This window comes from Agelaius tricolor, unplaced genomic scaffold, assembly GCF_023055355.1.
Source record: "Agelaius tricolor isolate 1412-34295 unplaced genomic scaffold, bAgeTri1.0.p SCAF_13, whole genome shotgun sequence".
Classification (NCBI taxonomy): domain Eukaryota; kingdom Metazoa; phylum Chordata; class Aves; order Passeriformes; family Icteridae; genus Agelaius; species Agelaius tricolor.
Window position 1 is genome coordinate 16,821,718 of NW_027269273.1, and position 25,242 is coordinate 16,846,959.

At 39.8% G+C, this 25,242-nt stretch overlaps 1 protein-coding gene across 5 annotated transcripts in view; it reads right to left on the reverse strand.

The window, feature by feature from the left end:
• ZSWIM8 (zinc finger SWIM-type containing 8) overlaps positions 1-25,242 on the reverse strand; it is a 54,811-nt gene that overhangs the window by 11,602 nt on the left and 17,967 nt on the right. For 3 of the 5 annotated variants that reach the window (XM_071438891.1, XM_071438892.1, XM_071438890.1), the window contains exons 2-16: positions 22,558-22,711; positions 21,283-21,377; positions 16,970-17,142; positions 15,137-15,244; positions 12,273-12,354; positions 11,505-11,625; positions 10,963-11,164; positions 9,867-10,042; positions 6,472-7,480; positions 5,546-5,677; positions 4,850-5,029; positions 3,403-3,586; positions 2,742-2,840; positions 1,723-1,847; positions 242-473 (exon numbers count right to left, since the gene is read on the reverse strand). In XM_071438891.1, the coding sequence (XP_071294992.1) occupies positions 242-473; positions 1,723-1,847; positions 2,742-2,840; positions 3,403-3,586; positions 4,850-5,029; positions 5,546-5,677; positions 6,472-7,480; positions 9,867-10,042; positions 10,963-11,164; positions 11,505-11,625; positions 12,273-12,354; positions 15,137-15,244; positions 16,970-17,142; positions 21,283-21,377; positions 22,558-22,711 (3,072 nt within the window). Of the gene's footprint in view, positions 1-241; positions 474-1,722; positions 1,848-2,741; positions 2,841-3,402; positions 3,587-4,849; positions 5,030-5,545; positions 5,678-6,471; positions 7,481-9,866; positions 10,043-10,962; positions 11,165-11,504; positions 11,626-12,272; positions 12,355-15,136; positions 15,245-16,969; positions 18,870-21,282; positions 21,378-22,557; positions 22,712-25,242 lie in introns of those variants that run through there. The other 2 variants (XM_071438894.1, XM_071438893.1) reach the window with 2 other exon arrangements.

Consider the following 25,242-nt stretch of genomic DNA (forward strand, 5'->3'; position numbering starts at 1 on the left):
AACGTAAACACCATCTTGTTTCTGTATCTCTAAAATCAGACATGGCATTTAAAAGATACAAGTATCAACAGATAAAGGATTTTTATGAAATTAATTATATTTATGAGCAGGATTATGTCAGTTTTCTTTCAGTTATAAAGCAGATCACCTGACACTAGGCCAAGAACATTTCACTCAAGATTTGGAAAATAGGCTGTAACTGTGGAAAATTTTAGGATAGCTGTTACAAAACACTTCTTACCCTGTGTACTCTTCTCCACAAAATTCTCAGGACTGCTCTGGACTGCAGTGCTTACAGCAGCTTGCTGAGTGACAGAAGTCCCTGGAAGCTGCTGGATAGCTGCAGCAGACTGGGCAGCATGTTTGGAAGGAGATTTTTGGTTGGCCACTGCAGGCTTGCTGGATGAGTAGAAGGAGCTCAGCGTCTGTGGTTTGTGAGTTTGACTTTCTCTGTCCAGGAGTTTGTCTAAAATCTTCAACAACAAGGGAAAAAAAAAAAAAAAGGCACTCAGCAGAAGGGTAAGAGACCAGGCATTACACTAAGATAAAGAGGTAAAATATCAAATCAACTTCCTGGTGGACAACAAATTTTATTTGTTGGAGAAAAAAAGAAAATGCTTATTTTCTAGAAAATATGCATCATCTTCCTGCACCAAAGAGCAATGCAATGCACAGTTGAGAGCCATGTGCTCTGCATTACTTGAGGAAGGAAAGACTCAGTAATACCACATTTTCACTTGAAACAGCCACTGGCTTTACTTGAAAAGCACCCAAAACTCACAAATAATAAGCAATTCTGGTATAGCAAGGACAGAATGGAGAATTCTAAATTTAGTTCTGTCAAATGTTGTTTAAGTCAGAAAAATTCCACGCTCACCATTCAGAAAATCCTGTCATACATTACTGAGAAACGGGCAAAGCCACTAGAGAAACTGCTTTATACTGGCCTACAGCAACATTTTCTTGTCATAATTTATTATGTAATTGGGGAACAATGCATCACCACATTCTAAGGGTTTGTCCACTTCTACTGTTTGGTCTCCATATTTAATCAACACCACAAGTCTGACAGATGATTTATGCACAGATGATTGATATCACAGTGTCCCTGTTATTCCCTGGAGAAGAGTATAGCAAAAATTCTTCTCTTTTTGGAGACAAAAAGACACTAATAATGTAGTTCTTGCTGAGTAGGAGGATTTCTGAATATAAAAGATTAATAAAATCTTTTCTGAAGCTTCAGCAGTTTTCAAATTTTTTTCTTCCTTTGGGGTGGACAGGCAGAGTTTTAGTCTCTCTCTCTTACATAGGAAATTAAGACAGGTGTAATGAACTAGTATATCAAAGAGGTGAGAGGTTAAGAAACAGAGCTTTTGCTAGCTATACTGTTCTGCAAGCCAATATCCCTGCAGCAAAACATATGCAATTCCCAGACCACACACAGACTGCACACCAAAAACCCTTAGGAGTGGACTTGTCTTAGCAATAAAAGCAGTGACAACACATGTCCTGACTGGATCTTAAGAAACCTATGGAAAGAATGCCTCTCCCAGGGCAACGCGCTCCATACAATCAGGTTTTGCAGCAGTGGATGAATATAAATACCACAACATAGCTTGTAAAACATCAGTATGTGACACAGCAACTTACACTCACTGGCAAAACTATCAAATCCATCAAAACCCAAACCTTCCTTCTCTCCCCTTTCAAAGGGAAACTCACCTTCTTCAGCTTAGACTGATCATCCTTGTAAGTGATCATCAGGGCTAGTGCCAGATCCCCTTTCTCCCTTCGTGTGCCTTCACACAACAGAGGATGTTCTGCTTCACTGACAGTTGTTTTCATACCTGCAGCCCATAAAAGAGAGCATGAAGAGACAAGTGAGCTCATGGGACTACACTACATCCTGAGAGCTGTCTAAACTTCAGACTGTTTTAATAGCCTCACTGTTACAGGCAAAAAAAGATTTTTTTCTGTTAACTTCAAAAAGAGGCCATGAATAAACAGAAGCTGCAATCTGTCCCTAGAATACTAAGTTGGCCACAACTGTCAGAACAACCAGATACTAAAAAGCTACAGGAAGAGTCCAGGCAAGCCTACAACCCTATCTTGAAACACACCTTTTGGTTTCTGCAGATGCTACAAGCCAGCATTCCAACACCATAAAAAACTCATCTTCTTTCAGAGATGAGGCAACAAACACCAGGTTTTGTCTAATCCATTCAATTTCTTTTTGCATACTGCTTTAAAACACGCATACAGTACTGTCAACATAACATGTATATAATCACTGCTTTGTTGTTGAAGCAAACGCGGCAAGAATTCAGTACTATGCTAAGATCCTGAATGATAATACTTGAGAGTACTTCTGCTAATCTTTTGCTATCATTGTCTAATCTCTTCAAAAATTATTGCCTTTTGTCATGATTGCCTCTGAAACTGTCCATTTCCATTGAAGTCCAGGCAATACATATTTCCTGACAAAACAGCAAGCAGAAAGCTAAAATTCATGTTACTGCCTAAATACTGAGCTCTCATCCCATATTCTCCTTCCATTTTTTCACAGCTTTGCAATGATACCTCAACCCTGGCATGTAGAATCCTGCACCTGGTTCTGTCAAACTCTGCAAACATCTCTATTTCTGCACCAAACTGGAATGAACTACTCACTCTCACCATTCAAAATGGGAAAGCATGCAGAACATGGATGAAGGCAGACTTTCCTTGTAAAAGATTCTTACCAAGAGCAGCAACAGCTGCCTCAAAACCAAGCTCTTCATCTCCAGGCATTTCATTATTCCAATTACGGCTTGGGGGTCTAGAGCCTGTAGGAGAAACCACTGAAAGAAGACAATAGAATTAGTGTTCATCTTTCAAAGCTAAGGCTTCAAAGCAAAAGACATTTCTGAGAGCTTTCTGAATTTTCATAGCTTCCTGTGGTCCTATTAGCCTCATACCAGCTTCAAGATCACTGCGCCTTACAAGGTTTTCTTCCCATTTCTCTCTCTAAGCTCAGAAGGCTCAAAACCAGTATACTTCCAAGTCAGTCTTCTAATCCCAGGTTGCTGTGTTCTTATTATATTCTAGATTTGTATTAGATTCCTCAAAATATAACCAGAGTAAAAGCAGCAAAATCAGTAATTTATAAGTATTTTACAAACACACACATAGTGCTGAAATGTCTTAAGCGTGCAGTTGTTTTCAAATGTAGGTAGAAGGAGAAACTGTTCCACTGGGGAACAAAATATCTTTAAAACAATGTAGAGGCAAGTGCAAGCAACAGTGTATGAAGAATTAAACTTTGGTTGTTCTTATACAGAAGACATCTTCTCTTTGAAAATCCCTCAAGACCTGGCATCTCAGAATATGCCCGGCACACACTCAGGCCAATGCTGTCAGTACCTGGAGTGCACAGGACATCAAATATAAAGCTTGCCAACATCAGAGGCAGGACAGGACGGTAATCACACAAGGTCCCTTCTCGCAGTTCTTCGGCTCTTCCTCGAATAGTGTTCATCTCATTGGTGCCCAAGGGAATCTTCTTCAAGAGGGCTGCAATCTCAGATTCCTGGTAAGCCAGCTTCACCTGGTGGTATCCACAAGAAAACAGAAAAAAAGCTGTCATATGCACAGTCCCCTGTGGGGAGCACACCATTCTCCCCTATACATAAAGTACAGCAATAGTTTTTATTAGTTTATTAAATGACAGCAGTGCTTACCAGCCTAGCCACCATTACCATTCTCTCCACAATGAAAAAAGGTTTTCAAATCTAATAAGAGTCTTGCTTCATATTTATACACAAATTTTTTTTACTCAAATTATGACTTTTCAGCTGCATACAGAAAAAATGCATCAGCTCTCACAAGAACATCAGCAGAAGTATCTGACTGGATAGGCCAGTGGAAAAGGTGGTTACTTGTAGGAAGAAAGAATGCTATGTTAAGTGATACACCTATTTGAGACACCAGAGACTGATTAGCAGAAGAAAGGGCACAGTTGCAGCACACATGCCATCAGGATGAAGACATTTCACTGCTCTGTGCCTGTATTCCCTCCATTCTTAACACGTGAAAGCAATAGCTTTCTTTTAGGTAGCAAGTGACTGCCAAAGCCACAATTTTCTAATCAGACCATAAGAAGTACAGATAATTAATGTAATAATTGTAGTTGGTGGATAACTAGCAACAATACACACTCTAAGAGACTGAACAACCCTGCAGTGAAAAGCAAGGTAGCTGTAAATCACACAGACATGGTCTTCACTGGACACTTTTTTCAAAACAAGAATCCTCATAGTAATCAAGGAGTGTCCAAAATAATATGCTTGTACAGTGCATATGCTTGCTTGCCAGTGAATGAGGTATCAGCAAAAGCAACAATTTTCAGATACATAACAATTGCACCAATTCACCCTAAGGAATAACTTTCAAACCATTTCACCGATGCAAATACGGACAAATATGGGCATTTACAAATGACTTTGTTTTCCCCACATTGGCAAAGCAAAATGAAAACATATTTAAGATAAGAACTAGGCTGTTCTTATCCAAATAATACATTCATAAAAGATTTTGTATTCATTTAAATATTTTCAGACCTATAGCTTCATCTGAGCTTCCTATCAGTGAAGGTAACAACAGCTCAAGTGATATTGCTAGAAATTTTTTTAGGAGATCAACATGTCCTAATGGGATGTGCACTCAACTGATTTAGTTCTATTGCAATCCATTTTAAGAAAACATATAAAAGCACAACCAAACTTCAGGCGCTGAAATTTAAACCACGTGAGCAAACACATTCCAAGAGAGGAAGGTTTATGGATACTGTCTTTTTGAGATATTTCATTACCTCCAGAGCCTTGGTAGAGGCAGGTGGTCTCTGCAGCTCCAGAGCAAACATTCCTATTCGGAAGGCCAGGTTGTGGTACTCCAGCCGCTCACTCAAGACAGTCAGCAAGAAAGCAGCTTTAGACAAGGTGTTGGTTGCCATCCATGTCTGCTTGCTGGTTGACACCTTGTTCTTTTTGCCCTATTTGAGGAGGAATTTGTCACAGACACTTTCCTAAACATCCTAAATGACTCTCTTGTCCTCTTATCCTTTGCAGTAATTATGGACAGAGGAAAGAATAAAATACATTTAGATTTTGTTCTTTCTGCTGAGAAATCCCCAATTTCAGTGGTTACCATTGAACATCAGCGCCTCCCCTATGTCACCCCAGGACAACACAGTGAAAGAGCTGGCCTGTGGACAAGACACATGTTCCCTGTTGGACTGATGCTGTGCAGGCAGATGTCACACACCTGTCCCTTCCAAGGGAACCCTTCTATACAACAAACACTACATAGTGTCACTACAACTGAGTTTCCAGAAACTTATGCTTATGTCCAACCTTCTTATCCTGAAACAGCAAAACTACTAACATTTCCAGTGATGTACACTATGAAATAGGAGACTAAGGTTTTGGAGAGAATCTCAAGAAACAGGGTCACCTGCACAGAGCTGCACTAACATCAAGACTACTGATGGTTTCTGCCATCTCTCTACCTTAGTTGGTGGCTGCTCCACTTTGAGATCTGGAGGGTTGGCCAGTAGGTCCCTGGCAAGCTCTACAGTCAAGCGGGACGCCTCGCTACTGTATCCGTGTGCATACAGTGCCTCTGCACAGGCAAACAGGACCTGCAAGAAGGAACAGATGGTCATGTTCAAACCACACCAGCCCAGCCTGGAGTCAGCCTGTTCAAACCACCTGTCACAAAGACTGCAAGCACAATTCTCAACTAACTTCAGCAGCAGGTATTCTCAGAGTCCTCCTTGCCTCGTCCTTCACCACCACTCCCTGAAGCACTCCCCTAAAAAGCCTTTTCTTATATGATTAAGTCCCATCCTCTTTCCAAGTGCTGTGAGATCAGAGAATAGCTCAAAAAATGCTAAACTTCAAATTACCACTGTTTCCATGCATTGCCATTTGGCTGCTTGGTTATATAGGTGCAATCTCTAAGCACATTTTGTGGTTATTACAGGAATAAGACACAGTTTATTTCAACTGCTTCTTCTTTCCAAAGAACTTCTGCTTAAATGGTTGGATTTAATTTTTTTTTTCTGAGCATGTCTCAGTCTCATTTTTAATTTCAGATAATTTTTGCCTTTTCCAAGGGTGAGACTAGGTGAAAAGCACACACTGTTTTGTCTACATTTGTAAATCCTGGAGTGTGAGATGGGACTAACTAAAACTGGGACACACTTGCAGTTAGCACAGAAACAGGGAATCAAGCTTGTGGGAAGCAGACATACGCTACCACCGCATTAAGCTTGTAGATACCTTATGACACACTTGGTTATCACAACATTGTAATTAAGCACTTGATTTAACAACATCCTAGGTTCAGTGTGACAGCTATGAGGGTGGTGAGACCATGATTTATACAATATATAAAACTGCAAAACAGCATTTTGAACTAGATTCAACTCACCTCCATCCGGTTCTCCTGTTCCAGAGGCTTTATACCAGCAAATATATCCTGCTCCTCTTCAATTTCCCCTTCAGCTTTGTCATCATCTTCCTTGGCTATCTCTTGTGGATTCAGATAGTATACCTGGTAATCATCTTCCTCTTCTCCATCATCCCCTCCCCCTGCTGCACCATTCTCTCCCACTTCTTCTGGCTTCAGACTCACACCACCGGAGTTCTCATCTGCAGAAGGCAAGTCATCATCACAACTACCCATCTCCCCCACAGGATCCTTGGGGGGTTTCTTGGCCATGGAACTGCTCCTGAGAGTAGGCTCAGGTCCCTCGGAGAAGTACACTCCCCCATCCTCCTCAAAGGCATCCCTGTAGCTCCTGCTCAGTGGACTTTCTGTAAAACTGAAGGTATTGCTGGCTTCTGCCCCCAGTGCCAAGCTGCTGTCATCCAGGCTCATCTCTGCCAAGTCTGGCTCCAGAGAGCTGTCCTCGCTGCTCATACGGCGTTTCCCACTATGTTTACTGGTCAAGCCTTTGCTTACTGGCAACTTTGCTTTGCTCACTGCAGTCTTATAGACAGCTTTATCCCCTTCTGCAGAGAGCCGCCTCAGAACCCTCTGCGGCGTTTCAGAGACGACTTTCCTCTTCCCCGTGAGCTCCTTTGGACGGACGGCTGGCTCCTGGGGAGAGGGCCACAGCCTGTCCCCGGCCTGCACACACGCTCCCCCGGGCTCCTGGCCGTGCGTCCTGCCAGCCTCACAGGCATTTTCTGCACACTGCAACCGGCAGCTCCTCTGTTGGATGGCCTTTACCCAACAGAACGAGTTCTTCTTGTCAGTGCTGCTATATGTAATCCCAGGAATGGGATAAGCTTCCTCCCAACTGAAGTAACAGGCTTCTACAGCTGGCTTGAAACCTTGGAAGAGCTTCTCCAGTGATTTCTTGTGCTGACCCCTCTTAACGTTATCTATGACTTTCAGCTGCCACTGTCTGAGCTGTGAGCAAAGATCCCTGCGCCTAAGAGAAGAAAGGGGACAGGTTAGGAAGCAGACACAAAAAGCACCTGCAACAAACTACTACTCAACCCACAGAACACTTCCTTCCTTTGGCCAGAAGCATCATCTGCTGAATTAAGTTAATGCTAAATACAGGCAGCAGTAGTAAGAAGACAGGCTGAAAAAAGCAAACAGATATATTAACAACTGGGTTGTAGACAGGTTCATGATCCAGAAACAAAACACAAACATGGCCAACATGAAAGCACAATACAAACTGGGAGGTTTAAAATAAAACACTGTCTGCCCTGTTTGCTTATCTGCCCTAAATAAGGCGTTAGTGATTTGAGTCTCAGCAATCTCAGATGAGTGAGATGAGCCTCAGAGTTTCAGTTCCATGGGGAACTGCCCTTGGAAACACTCATAAAACAGCTTGCAGCAGCTGTGAAACAGCCCTGTGAATAACTCCAGTTAAGATACTCACAAGTACAACCTAAATAGCCTACCCTGGGAAGCACAATGACAGACAGGACCACCGAATCTCCCTGCCAGGCATTTACCTCTTAACCCTAACGTGCCTATATAGAAGCCAACAACTTAATTTAAGCTTCAGCAGGCCGTCCTCAGGAGAACAAACTGTTGTAAACCATAGGGACAGCAATAATTGATGTTCAAGTAACTCTGAAGAAATAGCAAGCTGGCAGGACTACATAGACTCATGTAGCACAATTAGTCCCATGCCCCCATATTACTATGGGAAAAACAAAACAGTTCTGCATTTTCCAGCTCCAAATCTCACATAGGGCCTACGCACTTGAGCAAAATAGTCTAAATGGAGATCTAATTCAAGAGAAAAAGACATTTCTAGAAATTTCACCAGGTGTCTCAATCAACTGCCATTCTGTTTCTGCCACACATTTCTCATGTATTATCCCAACACTTAAATCCTATCAGATTTTCTAATAAAAGTAAAAGGACAAGAAAACAAAATTAACACTGAGGTGACCCAATTTAGGTGCAAAGGGTATTAGGACAAGAGGGACTAAATGAAATGGACTACTTATGTTTGTCCACTCAAGAAATTAATTAACCAGGAAACATAATGGTTAAGAACATTATTTTCAAAAGGAAAAAGGAGCAGGAACTACTCGGGAAGGGTAACATAAGGATGAGAATCTGTGAAGTCTCCTTGTGACTCCCTGTAAGGGCTGGGAAGCACAAGAAGAGGGTCTTTGGAGACTATTCAAATACCAAGAGAATAGGTAATCAAGCAGGAGCATTTCAATTATTCATTAGCTCAAGTAGCAGATCTAAGCAAATCTGAACTGCATCAACTAACTCAAATCTGACTATAGATAGCACAACTTCATACATTATTAAAATACTTTATGCTTCATACGTTATTTAAATGCTTTATGCTTTTTCTGTGTGATTTGATTGATGTTTGTGTTTATTTTAAGGCTCATTCCCCACAGTTTTTGTCTTCAACTCCTATACTTAGCTACTTCATATTGTAAACTGTACAAGACAGAAACTGCATCCATTTTAATGTACCTGATATGCCTTTCATAGGGCATTTTATTAATGTTACACAATTCAGAGAAAGCTAATCCTTTTAATGTGTAATTGTTCTGAAATTACCATCCCGTTTTCATTTGTTCTGAGAAACTTCTGAGAATTTATAGCACATTAAACTAATCCAATACATTTTATACCCCACACTCTGTAGATAAGATGTACAAAACAAACTATTATGTCAACCACACTATCTCAACAGGAGCTCTCAGTACCTCCTCTGCTATTCAACTGGTGCTAAATAAAGATGGTGCTAAATAAAGATGGCAGTGACTTACCAGAGCACAATATGGTTTAGAAATCTGCAGAAGCCACACCATTTTTTCTCAGTCAATTGAAAACACTGAGTGAATATCATACACTGGTGACACTGTTTACCAATACACTGCAGAGAACAACTTCTTAAGAGCCCAGAAAGTAAAAACTGGTTCATCTCAAAATACACAATATGAATGACTGGGCTAAACAGAATTCCATTAAACTGCTGAATGGTCAAATATAGAAACCTTTAAAATTAATTGGTAGCTGATGCTATCATTCAAAGAAATGCTCTCCACTGCGACACTAAAATGCAGAATTACACCCATATGTAAGAAAGGGCTCTCAGAAAACAAATTAGTCACACTACTTGATGTTGGTAAAAGTAAGCAGCAATAGCAATTAAAGTAATTACAGTGCTTTGAATGTTACATAGCACATAGTCCAGAAGGACTAATGGTTGAACAGGTATTGAGGTAATGATTCAAACACAAGAAATCTACAGGACAAAACTCTTTAGTGTGATTGAGTATCACAGAAATTAAAGAGAGACAGGAACTGATTCTGGAGCTCACCTCTGTGGACTAATAGTTGGGTCGAGGACAGCCAGCCTCCAAAGAACCACCATCTCATCACACATGCTTGCACAAGCATGAGCAGCTACTTCTGACTGGCCATTGCTGCGTCCCGTGTGCCCACTGGCACTGCTGTGTGACGCAGACGTTCGCACACTGTACCACCAGCCAGTTATCTGCAGAAGAAAAGGTTCAGTGAAGCTGTGCTGTGGCCAACAACTCATCCTCTGCTCTCATTTGTCTCATAATCCCAAGGAAATGGGAACTGTAGTTAATACCAGGTTTTCATTTGACTCCAAAATAATTATGACCACTAAAGCAGTATTGGCTTGTGAGAACTAAGGGTCTCAAAATTTCTCTGGTTAGAAGGCACATGTCCAAAGAACAAAACACTCACAGGACATTCACTTCCTAGAGGTCTTCACACTTGGAGAGAAAAAGTAAACAAATGTGATAAATGGAGCATTTCCTTTCCCTTGCTTAAAGTCGAGGTATGGGATGGAGCAATAAGGAAACTTACACCACAATTTATATTACAGAGTGAGATCGAAGTCCTGAACTATCAAAAGAAATAGTTTCTTCTAATATTATTTTGACAAAATAAAAGTACTGCTTCAATCCACCAAAAGATATCTTCCATGAAGATAACAAAAGAATCTGAGATTCTATCACACAACATATATATTTAGTTTTTATCAACATGACAGCTCATACATGACGTGCTTTGTTAAAAAAAAAAAAAAACAGAAACAGAACAACTGTAAAATAAATCAACTTAATTGGGAAGAAATCAAATCAAATATGCTCAACAAAAGAACTCAGACTCTACATATTCATGGTAGAACAACTGAGGCATTTGGGAAATACAGTGTTACCAGGACATCACTAAATTAGAACAAGAGCAAACTGTAACATCCTTTCAGTGTGGAGAAGCACCTGCCTACAACGCACATAGGCTATTAAAATAATAAATAATAAAATAATTGTAAAATAATAAAATAATTGTATTCAGCCATGGGTTGTACAGACACAAAGCACCAGTTACTGGCTCTGCCTGGTTCCTCAAAACATCCCCGCACTCCAAGCAAAGAGATACCTGCTCATAGTTGAGACACTGGTCAGTCAGAATCTCCAGCAAAGGAGCTGCATTGCTATCCCGCCTCTTAAACATCTCCCGCACAATGGAAAGCAAGTTCCAGATTCCTTCAGGTTCTCTCCCTCGCAGGGGACGCAGCAGACAAGCCCACTCAGCAGCAGCTGGTGGCTCAGTGGAAGACAGATACATTGAATTCACATCACTGTACATAAAGCAGAAGAATAAGGAGAAAAATCAAGTACAGTCATACAAAATCCTGAGTATAGTCTACATCCAGAAATATATTTGCCCTTCAATGGCACAGACACGAGTAACCTAAAAGACAAAATGCATAAATAGCTAAAGAACATGACACAAGCAAAATATTGTACAAATGCAGTCTGCTCTACTAAAATAACACTGCAGAAACTATACAAAAATACAGTCCAGAAGAGTGACCATGAAACTGAGCATCCTTCAGTCCAAAGCATACAGGCTATATGGTGAATGAATTTACAGATCACATGAACATCACACTTTCCCTTCAATGGGAAACAGCTTACCTGAAAACAACAGGAGTAGGCCCACAGAATTTATGAAGGGTTTTCTTTATGTTGTCACTCAGAGTAGATTCATCTAAGTACCAGGTGCTTTGATCTGATGCAGAAGGTCCAGCAGTGGGATCTTACAAATGAAAAACACATTAACAGTATGCAAGCTTTGAAGATACTTTATGTGCCCAACCACAGAGTACACAGGCAGTGCTACCCAAGTTATTTCACCCATTGCTGAACACCCTATTCAGAATTATTTTTAAATGTTACCATAACATTACCTTCAACATTATCAACATTAAATTAGCAGATTCTTCTTGACCAGAAGGGTAAAGCAGCACTAAAATAGGAATGCTCTAACATCTCTTGTAACCAACATTTATGCTCTAACATCTCTGGTAACCGACACTTATGTAAGCTACCCTAGCTAAATCCCAGCTAACCCAGTCTAGTGTCGTAAACAGTCCAGTTTTAAGCAGGAACTTGGGAGACGTCTCCTCCAATCGACATTCCAGGAGTCTATACTTAATACCAAATTTTAAAAAACCCACTTTGTTAGAAAGTGCATTGCCTGATGCTCCCTTCCTCTGCAAGCACTCTGAGGTGCCCCTTGTTGTGCCATATATACATGTAGGTGCCAACACTCATCCCTTTTCCTCTATTTCCATGTGTAATCCAAGCTACGGGCTAACAAATCAGTTCAGAAACCCGAAGCAATGGAATAATTCTCTTCCTCTGTGTGATACAGATTGCTGAAATGAGAAGTATTAAAATTACCTGGGGCTCCACACACAGTGTTGATGGCAGTAGACTGAGAAGATAACAACTCGTCCAGCAAGCGCTGAGCTGTTGGAAGAATCTGAAAACATGAAGCAAACTTTGAATATACACAGTATTTTTTATCCTGCTACACCCAGCCAAAGATCATGACTGAAGCACTCTGGCAATTTCAAGAGTATGGAATCCAGAGCTACGTTTTCAGAAAGGACGACAGAGGGTGCTAAAGATCACACAACAGCCACCAGCTGTGACACCTCTCTCACAGCCCATGAAAGGCTCACTTTCTGCAGTCACATCCTAAGTAAGCAAAAGCATCACAATTTATTAACTCATCTCTCATTTCTTGAGGAATAGGAGCCTGCAGAAAGTAGATACTGCAACTAATTTTGAGAGTTAGGGAAGCCACTGCTGTCAAGGTCACCATTTTCCTGTACTTCAAAAGATCTTTACTTCTTGTTCCTAAATAATTTGTCTAAAACCCAAGCAAACGGGAGCAGGGGAGCAAACTATAAAATACACGTAGACATAATTTTTGGGGTAGACTTTAGCTAATTTACCATCCAGTTAGTAAAGGGATGCAGTCGTAGATTAATGCAATTTCATCACTAAACTGATCATAACTTCTGGACCAGCTCAGAGCATAAGCAGAGAAGGTTCACACTGATTGTAAAATCCTATACATCCTTAAAATACTATTTTTGAAAGAAAAATGCACAGTTAAAAGAGTTTTTTCCCCACACACTAAGTCTGAAAGTGTAGATCCATTTAGCCTTTAGTATGTATGCACAGAACACGCAAATTGTTAATCCACATAATTAGGATTAAAATGACTTGCAACAGAATGTCTGATATCCCCCAGCTCTCTCCATATAACAGCTGAGGTAAAAGATCACTCTTACTGGAAAGAAAGGCACATTCAGTACACCTGTCTTTGCAAAAAGTACACATACATCTCAAACAGATGGAAGAAAAAAATGCTTCATACGGATATTTTGCATTTCAATCACCTAAAGAAACTAATTCAGCATTCAACTATTTTGTACTGTTTTCCCACTACTACATATTTTAAGAAAATTCACAAGTCTCGGCAGTGTCACACCTTAAGGCTGAAGTACCAGAGACCTGCAGTTAACCTCCTTCAGTCTTTTTTGCTAAGATATTCATGCTTAATTGGAATAGGAATACTGGGTTCATAAGGGGAAATAGCTCTTGGGCAAGGAACTAGGTAATGAATTCCAGCTGCTTTTCCAGGATTTTCCTAGATATAGAAAACAGCTTCTACAGAGATTCTGAAAAGCATCTAGCTGCATTCCTATAAACCATCATTCTCTTACACATGAAAGTAATTCAGCATTATAATACTGTATCATGTCATTCATAAACTGGAAATAAGGATAAAATAAAATCATGCGTACAGCCCACTCTAATTCTACGTCATGTAGTCAAAATATGGGGTCCCAAGGAATTAGAGTATCTATCTCCACCTGGAAACCTTGAAGACCAGGAATAAGACACTTGAAAGAATGTGGGGCACACCTTGCCTTTTTAAAAGAATTATACAACACAGGTTAAGACATATCTCCCAATAAACCCCAATTTTTTCTGTTGGGCAGCATTCATCAGATTATCTAGAAAAATTGTAATAATTAATTAATCCAGATGTCCCTGATGCACAGCTGGTACATGTGACCAAAGGAGAAATAAACCCTGCAGAAAGAAGCAGACAGACACAGAATATCTGAAAGCAAACATGCCAACTCACATGCCATTCAGGAAACAACCACTACCACTACTAGCCTTTCAAAGCCCTCCATATTAAGCACCAGACTGTACCATAAAGTTTAGTCTGAGGAGAGAAAGAAAGCTTTGCCTGTTATCTAATGCATCAAGCACACACTACTGGCCCTCATTTCTCAGCAACAAAAAAGCAGTAATTTTTTATCACTTTCATATTATACAATTCCTCTATTTCCTCTCATAAGAAGATTAGTATTTCTGTAGGAAATTTACAGGATATTTTAGCAATACAATATCATAGTGTCCTAAGCACAGCACCGTAAAATGAATTTTAGGCACATGCTTCCAGTAATCTAACTCCTACTTAAGAGGAGTGTGTTACAAATGCACTGCTGAAATGTGACAGATACCCATGCAGGTCAGTTTTTCTCAACCTCCTTTAGCTGAACCAGCATAAAACAGTTGCCAAGCCCTTGTAATTTTAAAGCAGCCATTTCACAATCACTTGGGAATTCTTGTCTATTTTGTGCAAACATTTTAGGCAGATGATACAAATGACCCGACCCTGAACAACACAGATATTTAAGGAATGAGAGAGCAGACTTAGCCTTTGACTAAAAAAATGTCATGTCTATTAGACTGAATGATTCTTATGAATCATCAAGAAGTCACACTGGGGGAAGTCAAAAGGTTACCAGTTAGGTGCATTACAAAGTGCCCACTTAAAGCACATAAAATACTTTATCTGGGTAGTTCTCTCCACTTAGCTAACCAAACACACAAAAAAGAAACAAGCTGATTAGGGCTGACCTAAGTTTTCAACAATCATGAACTGATTTACTGTGTTTGATCTTTCACAAGCTTAGCATATATTCATACTGATGTGAATAGCCACCACTCTTCTTTCTCCTTTTGAGACACTTCTCATCTTTCACTTGGCAATAGACAATTGTCAAATAATAGAATAGCAAAACTGAAAAGGGCAGGAACTGAATGCCTTCCCAGCAGCTCACAACTGAATAGCATAACTGGTTATTTTGCAACAAAAGACATCACATAAATTGACCCAGAATAAAGATAACTGCATTTAACCAGTTGTCAGTCAGATGATGGTCCCCACTTACCTGCTGTGGAAGTTCGCTGATTAGGTACTGAGCAAATTTTTGCAACTGGTCTCTTTGTAACCGAGACAAAGACTCAGAAACAGGTGCTCGTAAGCACACTGCAGATGCCTGAAGAAAGAAAAGGAGACACAAACTACCATTAATGAAGCTGTGTCCACCAAACTGATGAAGTGTCACAAACACTTGCTATGCTGATGCATACATACCATGCTTGGTCTTGATGGCCAATTATTTTTTCTCTGAAATTATGTAGCATGTTGCAGATAAGATGCAAATAAGCTGTCTAGGCTTTATAAAAACTGGTTTTAAGGGTTTTTTCAAGGAAACTGATGTAACAGCTGTGCTTAAGATCTGTTGTTGCTAGCAATTGCAGAAATACTGGCAGAGACTTCACAAACAAACCTCTAAAATAGGACATTATCCCTTAAGCTTCTGGCAAATGAACCAGCTCTGTGGGGGACTGTTTCACAGAATCACCACCATCTCATTTATCTCTTTAGAGTTTCTTAATTCAGTCTAAAAATCTCTTTCCATATCTTAGAACAAATTAGATTATAAAAACACCTCACCACTAGCTTCTTAACCTTTTTCACTCTACATAACAAAAATGTCCCACTTAAAATTTAACCCATACACAGTCAAGAGCAGTTTGATAATAAAGACACTTCTGATATTATCTTGTCTACATAGAACAACATATCTTCACTTGTAACTTGCTAGTATCAGAAGTCAGTTTTTACAAACACAAAAATACTTTCACTGTCACTTTTCAGGCAGAGAAAGGATTGGAGGCAAAAGAATGATTTTTATCTTACACAGGGTCCAAACGTTGAGTGTAAATAATATAAATGACACTTTAGTTTATAGCCTCATTCTCCATATCCACCTTTTAAAACTCAAACTAAAAATTCAAAGCAGAAACTGTTTTCTTGCCAGCTGTCCAGTCCTAAATACAGAAAGTACACCAATATTCTGATTATTTCACAAGAGTATAAATTTAAGCCAATTACACTTGTCCATTGTGAAATACTAACAAGCTTCAACAGGTTATTAGAACTTATTAAAGAATCTAGAGTTGATCATAAGCACGGTAGCTGTAAAATGTTCTGTGACAGCAGAAAATCTTCTGTTCTTACCATAATCAAAACTTAATCCTTTGTGGTTCTCAGCTTCCCAAATTCAACTGTATGCAAGACCAAACTCTCAACTGGTTGCATTTCATGTTGATTCTACACATTTTCAACTGAAGTTGGTTAGGATATAAAATGCCTACTTTTTGCTCTATGGAAGGCTACATAGAATTAAAGCAGTCAAATAAAAACATAAACCTGACTGCTTGAAATCTTCAAGTCCAAATGACAGTTACCTCAGTAAGTGTTAAAATGAACTGGTGAACATAAAGGCCAACAGTGTTCAAAATTACTTTCCTTCTGCATCTGATCAAACAACATAAAGAGTGAGCTTTCAAATCCTGCACTTACAAAGACTTTATTAAAAGAAACTATTCCACTAAGTAAGAGTGACCTTCCATTCGTCTTCTTTTCAGAGATGAAGAAATAATGAGTGATTTTAGCATTTAAATGAGAAATAGGAAGGGGCCAAAAAGCACTTGGTATCTACCCTTAGAAATCTGCAAATTACCAAAGACAGTCTGCAGTTTAGGGCCTCACACAATTCAGCCTGCAGACCGCAACTGCGAGCAGACATCTGCACAGTCTGTAACCAAAAGGAGTGCCAAGAGCCATTTCCCTAAAGAGAGTGTGTGTTGCACAGAACTGCCCTGAGGAGCGCCCGGGAGAAGGAAGGGGAAGCAGAGCTGTGCTGGGTGCCTACATTGTGGATGCGGAAGAGGCAGAGCGCCACGACGTGAGCGCACCACTTGGCCCCGGCGCCGCAGGTGCAGCTGCACGACGTGATCCGGCACCGGTCAAACATCACCGCCACGTTGTACGCGCCCTTGGGGGGTACCATCTGCGGGGGCACCACAGTGGCACTTAGATGGAAGCCTGTGGAAATTCACAAGTGCAAAGTTACTCTTCAGGTATTTGGGGAAAAGGTTCAGCCAGCACAGAAACACAGGTATACACTATTTAAACACTGAAACAATGTCTGGCACCAACATTCACGTAAGGATGAACATGCATCTAGAGTCTCCAGTACTTCATTCTTCCCAACCAACTATGCCTAAACATTAGCAGAGAAGCATAATGTGTTGTAAGAGACTCCAACATACCAGCTTGTAATACATGAATTAATTTCTCTTATTATTTAATAGAGAAAAGCAGAAGTGGATAAAGTCACCCCTGAAAACGGTCAGGTTTTGTTTACAGGGTCAAAGCTAGACTATACATACACATTTTAGGCATAACCTCTGTCCTAACTCTGGCAGCAGTGCAGAACGGGCCGGGTGACTTGTTCAGAATTATTTCCAAGTCAATCAATTTTCACAATTTCACAGTCAACTAAAAAAGGCAGTACTTAATCTGAACACTTACTTTCACTTTGTGGCTCCAGAAACTACCCATTTGTCATCAGTTATGCACCTCCTTGCAATTTTGTTAATATCCCTTTTTTACAAATCATGACCTCAGAAAAAAAAAACCAAAACCTCTTGCTTAGACTAAAACAATGGAAAGGAAAAATTTTAGGAATAACACTTGAATCTAGCCCCATTAATCAGTGACCATAAACAAATAAATTATGACAAAGGACTTCAAGAAGGCTTAGCTTCATGTAAACTCATGAACAGTGCTTATGAATTGTACTCATAATGCAGCTTCCTCTGGAGATGTTGCTCATCCAGAGGGACGTGTATGATCAGGAAAGGGCCAGCAGCAGCATGGATCATCTACCTGTCTTGAAGGTGCCTATCAGCAGTTAGTAATCCTCTACAGCAATGAGTATCAGCCTCAGAACCTTTCTGCTAATCTGGAATTCAGTTTTCACAAAGCACAGAAAGCACCAGGGCATCAAAGCCATAACCAAACTTCAGTCTGGCTTGGGATAGATAATAGCTTTTCCATCATGAGGACAGTAGTGTGGATTTATAATGTACTTCCATAAGTTTTTATTATGATAGTGTGAGATGATAAAAATAATGGTGTTCAGGAGTGCACATGACCTACTAAAATTTATTCCATTTAAAATAATGTGCATCATTCTCCTCAAAATATAATCCCCATACCAATACAAATTTGCTCTTACCTTGCTTAACCTTTCTATTTGTCCGGTTCACCACAATTCAAATCCTCTCCCTGATGGGAGTGATTAATTTGATTAGTACACATAATGCCATCCAAATTCATCAGCCATTTTAGCAATTGGAACAGAATCAAAACAAAGGAAGGCATTCACACAACATTACTGCACTGCTTATTACCAGATACAGTTCTAATTTATGTTCCACATTTGGTTAATACAACCCAAACAGTTCAGCTAGTCCTTCTGTTATACTACAAGCAACTCAGAGTAACGCTCTGACTTTCACATAAGCAAATTAAGCATTTCATGAGTCGGAATTGTAGCAATTCTGTTACACTGCAACAAAAGAAATATACAAAAGGTGTTAGAGAAGACTGGATTCCAGCTCAAGCCCCTTCCATGACATTCTTTGTATATGAAGACAGTTAAATGATAATGCAACAAGGGAACAACACTTAAAAAATGAGACAAAATTTGAAGAGCTTAGCATGACATATCACAAGCTTCAAATCAATCTGTAGTTTGACAAACATGTCTGACACTTACAATGCTAATTCAAGCAGTACTGCCCAGTTAATTCTTTTGCAACACCAATCTTGCGGTACTTAACAATTGTTTGTGGGCTGGCACAGGAAAGTATATGAGGAAAGCAATCTGGATTATAATTAATGGTTTCTTTTACCAGGAAAAATTAAAAGAATCACAGAATCTTTGAGGTTGTAAAAGACCCCTTAGGATCATCTACCTAAGCATTAACCTGGCACTGCCACATTCACCACTAAATCATGTCCCCAAGTTCCACATCAAGTCATTGCAACATGGCTTTCTTCATCACTGTTGTGATGTAGCAGCAGTTCTGATGCCCCTACAACAGTAACAGAAAACATACATCTCTGCTTAGAGTTCAGGAACTTTTGGGAAAAAAAAATGGGGAAAACAAGAGCTGAACAAAAGCTTTTACATGGAAGGCATTTTTGGACAGTTGTCTGTTTTAAACCAAGACAGCAGAACCTCTAAAAAGTGGAGACACTATTGAAGGAGAAGTCAAGTTAGAATCCAAACTAAACCTGCTGCTGCCTTCCTCAGCTGTTAAAAAGAAACTAAGACTATGATAAAAAACAAGTCCCTGAAATCTACAACACACCTGTTTAAGAACAGCAATAATGTCTTCAGTGCAACAATGTGGGTATATGACTGCTACAAAGAGAATGGAGGGAGGTCTACAAAAGCCAATTCTATGTGTATATACAGTAGAAAGCTGTAAAAAACTGGAGGTTTGAAATGTAGTGAAGAGGTGCTACTGTTCAGAAATCATAGACATGGATATGCATGCAGACAAAATTACTAAGATTATTTATGGTTAAAAAAAAATCTTAGACTACAAATGGAAATGGGACAAGAAGAGCACAAAGCACAAGTTAAGATTTTTCCTACTGAACACAGTATCAAAATGCACTGCTCAATCCCTCTCCAAATCAATTCCCCCCTCAAGGGCTGCTTGATTTCCTGGGCTTCCTTTCCCATTTGTCAGTGTATGAAACCCAACACTTCAACTACACAACTTAAAATCCTTTGCAGTGGACAAATGAAAATATATTCACCCCCTTCTCTGCTGCCCAGCTTCTGGGCTGCTATCTATGGAGGAAAAAAAACACCACAATTAGATACAGTTCCTCTCCTAAGGACAAGGCAACCTTAGTATTTAAACTAAGTTTCTTCCTTCCCTTCCACACACATAATCCTTTGTCAAGAATCACAGTTGCTTCTATGTGTCCTTGAGAAATTTTTCCCCCTGTATCACTCCCCACCTCCTCTTTTTCCCTACTCTTCTGCTCCCCCAAACACAGGTTTTGCATTAATATTCCCAGCCTTTGTTCACGTACATTGCTTTACACCTCCTCACCTTTTTAATGTATTACTGAAACAAGTGCTGACCACCAAGTGCTGCCATCTCTTTCTCTTTTCGGTATCCCCAAACCTTTATAGCACATGTCCCTTTTATTCACTTTCTGAGGGCTCTTTACCTAAATTTATTCATTTCTCTCATCACTGAGAGTTAAGTACTCCTGGTTTTAATAACTAAACAGGCCCACAGAAGCTTCTATCCCTCATCACATGAAAATACAAGAAATTTCCTAAATTTCCTTCTCAATATTATACACTTTTTTATATTATCATTTTTCTTATTAGAACAGGCTTGGTTCCCACATGCCAAATAATATTCTGATTCTGAAGCTCACACTTGCAGGAAAAAAAATCTGCATGGGATTGACACAGCCTACCTTGACATACTAGTAGTACCTTTATTTCACATAATGCCTTCTGGTCAAACAGCTGCCACTGAAAAAGCTATCTCAATATTCTTCTTTGCTTCAAAGGATTTAATGAAAAAAACAGAATCCAATTCTTTGTATAGATAAAATTAGCTTCTATAGCCAAAATACATGAAAAGAACAAGACAGTAGGAGAAGCTATAAAAGGTACTGTCCAACAAGAAGGATTTCCATCTGCCAAAATACTACATGAATAACTGTACAATTAATAAAACTCTTTTGTTACAAAAATAAACCTAGCAAGCTTCCTCCGTGCCATACAGGTACTTTAGGCATTGGTCATTTGATCAGACAACTAGAATGTCAAGTTCTCTTTAGCAATGAAGAATTTAAGCATTATGGAGAAAAAGGTATCCTATACAGTTTTTTGGAAAATTCTAAGACACATTAAGGATCAGAACATTTCTGACCATTTCACAGCTGGGCTGGTTGAGGCCAAAATAAAACATAGCATTTAGCTCCACACATTACAAAGAAGACATGTGGCAGGGAGTTTCAGCTAAGATGCCAGAAAAGCTTGTTTTGAGACACAGTCATCGCACTGCTGTCCCATTGCAGATATGCTTTTGGGACTCTGAAGTATCTAGAGACATGGTGCTGCACTGTCCTTACCTATCTGGAGAGGGTCTTTGACAGCCCTGACCCGGAAGAGCTGCTCCCCTCGCTGGAACTCATCTGCACTGCCATTCGCCAAGCACGAGTACAACCTGCAAGACACAAACAGAACCTGTCAGCACCATCTGCTTTTGAGAAACTTCACAGCATTATCCTCTTTGCTGACTTTTTCCTCTGGCTTTTGAAAAAACCTTGCTATCTTGAATACAAAGTCTAGGTCTCTCCTGCCATTTCAACATTACAATTCAACCACAAAAATCATTAGTCTCTTCCTAACTGGGTTTGTGTATAGCCACCGGCAGTTTTAGGAATTTCCACCTAAGGCTCTGAAATACAAATTCATTCATAGTCTAAAATTAAGCCTTCATATAGTATAGTATAGTTCAAGGTCTAATGTTAGCATGCCACAGTAAAAACTCCTTCTAGACTAATTATCTGCATGCTCTTGTGAGGTTTTTTTCTATCTGTGTTCATCAGAATAATGAGCATGTACAACCAGCTGGCTTGCTCTATTCCCTAGCAGGTGATCTTACATCAGTACTCCTGACACTACCTCCCCCAACTGATACCTGAACCTTAGACAAACATATCCAACAACTTTCAGCAAGATTCTTTCTAAAAGAGTGTAGTATCACTACTTTGCAACAAAATCCTGAATGCACAGTTACACGGGTAGACCTCCTACAACATAAAAGCTTCAGCAAAGCTTAGAAATAGATCTAAAGGCAGAAAATCTTTGACTATGTAGTCACATAGTTAATGTGGAAGCATAAGAAATATAGTCATCTGACTATATCAATTCTGATCACTGATGTATTCAGCAGATTCTGGTTCTCCTACTTACACAAACAAAAGGATTGCACAGCACACTGAGCATGCCCTCTTTGACAATTTCTGAACCCAGTTAAAGCTCTGACTCCAGCAACAGGTTCAAATTGGAAAGATGATTTTGTAAGATTAACATAAGGACAAAACTCCACAAGCTAGCCTAGCCTACTGTTAACCAAATTAAAGGATGCATTTATTTTTTTTATCCTTTACACACAGAACCTAGACATCTACATGGTTTTCCTGGCACATATGCAAGGCAGCTCACCTCAGAATAAAACCCCATATCACAGCATATCCCACAGTAATCTATCCATGTATTACAAAAGGCACATGAGAGCCACAGAAGCACCAAATACACAGGACATCAAAAGAACAATGATTCTCCTCAAGTGAACAAAATCTTTTCTTAAGCATCAGTGAAAAAAAAATAGTATTTATTACCTGATATCCTCCTCATTTTCTGGGAAGCTCCAGAAGGCGATTCGAAGCTGCAGCTGTTCAGGCACTGGAGGATAAACCTTCTCCACCACCTCAAATGGAATGTGAAATGCAACCTGTTTTGCAGAGAGTTCCACCAATGGGATCACCAGCCCATCTAGAAAGACAAGAAACAAAACACAATTAGCCATTCAGAGAACAAAACTTGTGAGAGGCTAAAGAGGTCAAAGCTCTTCCAGCTTCTCTTTTATCTCACGTTAAAGACCATTTTTGATGGATAGTAAAGTCAGCACAGAAATCTTTTGAAGAGTTTTGAAGAGTTGTCTGTCAGCTCTATGTTTGTTTTCAACCACTCAGGGCACAAATCTCAAAAAACAGTCCTTGGCCAAAAGAGTTGCATCAGCCTAGCACTTTGTCTCCTGCCAAAACTGACATTGTTCAGAAAGACTTAAGGTAACCAAGTATTTTCCCCACACATTTCTGTCACAATGTGGCAGCGACATCCCGTGAATTCCAATAGTCTACACAAAGAATTAGTCCAACATATATGCACAAGCAGCAACGGAATGGCTATCCAAGAACTTTAGTGTTGACTTTTTTTGACAACGCTCAGTATTCACCTATTTACAAGGTTTTTATTTCAATTAGTATCTGTTGGTTTATTTCCTTCACCACCACCCTTCATTTGATATCTGCCTTTATACTTAAAGCACCTTACAGAAGCAACTGAGAATTCACGTGTCAGTGCAGTGCTGACTACACAAAGCTCATGAGGATCTTAAGGCAGTAAGAGCTTTATATAAATATATTTAGCCATCACCTTTCTACCAAATTAACTCCACTTTTTATGGTTTTTACCCACAGATGATTTCCTATCATCTGGCTACAGAACCCTCATGTTTCTGCTTTGCTCTGACCCAAATTACACTTTATACAAAATGCCAGACTTGTCATATCTGCAAGTACATACATCCCTGCTGTACTGAGCTCACCTCCTGATCCATCACTACAGCAGCCTCGGTTGCCCCATCTTCCAAACCCTGATGCCAAACCCCTAATTAATTCAGATATTCAATGTTATGTCTCTTCGCCTCCCTCACCAGCCACTAAAACATGACTGGAAGCCAGGACATAAACCAACCTGGCATTCAGCTTCCCCTCCACACCAGCCTCCAGACAGCATATCCAAGGAAAACTTAAGCCCTGATGTGAGTAAGCACTTTCTCACCCTCTGCCTAGAGACACCCTCCAGTCCCAGCAGCTGGGAAAGACAGGAGAGGAGAGGGCTTTGAAAGTGCATGCACACAGCAAAGCAGCCAACATCTCCCCCAGCACTGAGCAGACCCAACAAGCAAAAGGATTACATAAGTATGGAAAAAAACATCAAACATCCACATTTAGGATTTTTTTTGCAGTGAAATTAGATTCATTAGTTACTATTCCATTCTCCCAGACAGAGTCAGTCTTTTGCCATCAGGGTTGGTTCTTCACCACCAATGATTTTTATGTTATAGATCCAGTCTCTATTTTACAGTGCTATAATCCCCTTCACAAATGTGAGAGAAGCAGCTTATAAAAGGAGTGAAATTGGAAAAAGATGTGCCCCTTTCTCTACAGCTAGCAGATAAACAAGCTTTTAGCAGAAAAGTAATTTCATTTCCACATTTGACAACCAAAACAGGTGTAAAGCCTTTAATCAAGTCACTAAAAAATATACTGCTTTTAATTAGTCCCTAAAAAGTGTACTGTTTCTAATTAGTGCAACACAGTCAAATTAATATCATTCCTGCTACTACAGTAGTAGTAGATACTGCAGAAAGTCCAAATTGAGGCACTTTCATACTTGAAATTACTCTGAGCAATGAAAGGAGAGGTATTTTGCATGGTTTAAAATGCATTTCTTCTATAGAGGTACTCTACTCAGTTATCTCATTACACAATACTAGAAAAGAGATTAACACCTAAACAACCTCTACAAGCTAAAAGGCTCAGAAAATGATGTCAGTATTGACTGAAACACCTGTACATTCTTTTGAGAGCTGCAAGCCTTCAGCCTGGATGGTATTCCTTTTTATCATTCCTTTCTATAAAGATCTGGTGCTGGGTATGAAGGTTAGATTAGAAATACTACAACAGAGACCTCATCTGCTCTAGCACAAGTCAGTCAGCCTGACTTTAATAACTGTACAAAGTAAGGTAAGGTAAGGCTGACTTGGCACTGAACCCATTAACTGATTCATCAGCTGTACCGTGTCAGTAGTAACGAGCAGAAGGCAGGTGGCCAATTATGTGGCATAACTCAGAGCACACAGCTGAAACATCTTGGGAATAAGGTGAAAGCAGTAAAACCTGCAGGGGGAAAAAATCAACCATCTTACTTATAAGAGCATGCATGGTTCTAAAGTTCAGAACTTTCAATAAGGAAAAAGAGAGATTAAAAAAATAGTAGAAATTAACTGAAAAGTAGAAAACAATTTGTCAATCATACTCCAAGGGTGTGTGAATTCACAATAGCTACCCTGGCACACATGTAAATGCCAAAATGAAAGACGTTAAAGTGCCCTAAGTTTCAAGGAGGTAGTCACCCATGTAGCCAAGGTGAGACAACCCTAACTGCAATATGGCTCAGAGCAGTCTTAGAGGGTCTTTTCCTTTTTTACTCCTGTAAAGTCAGCTGGACAGTCCTAC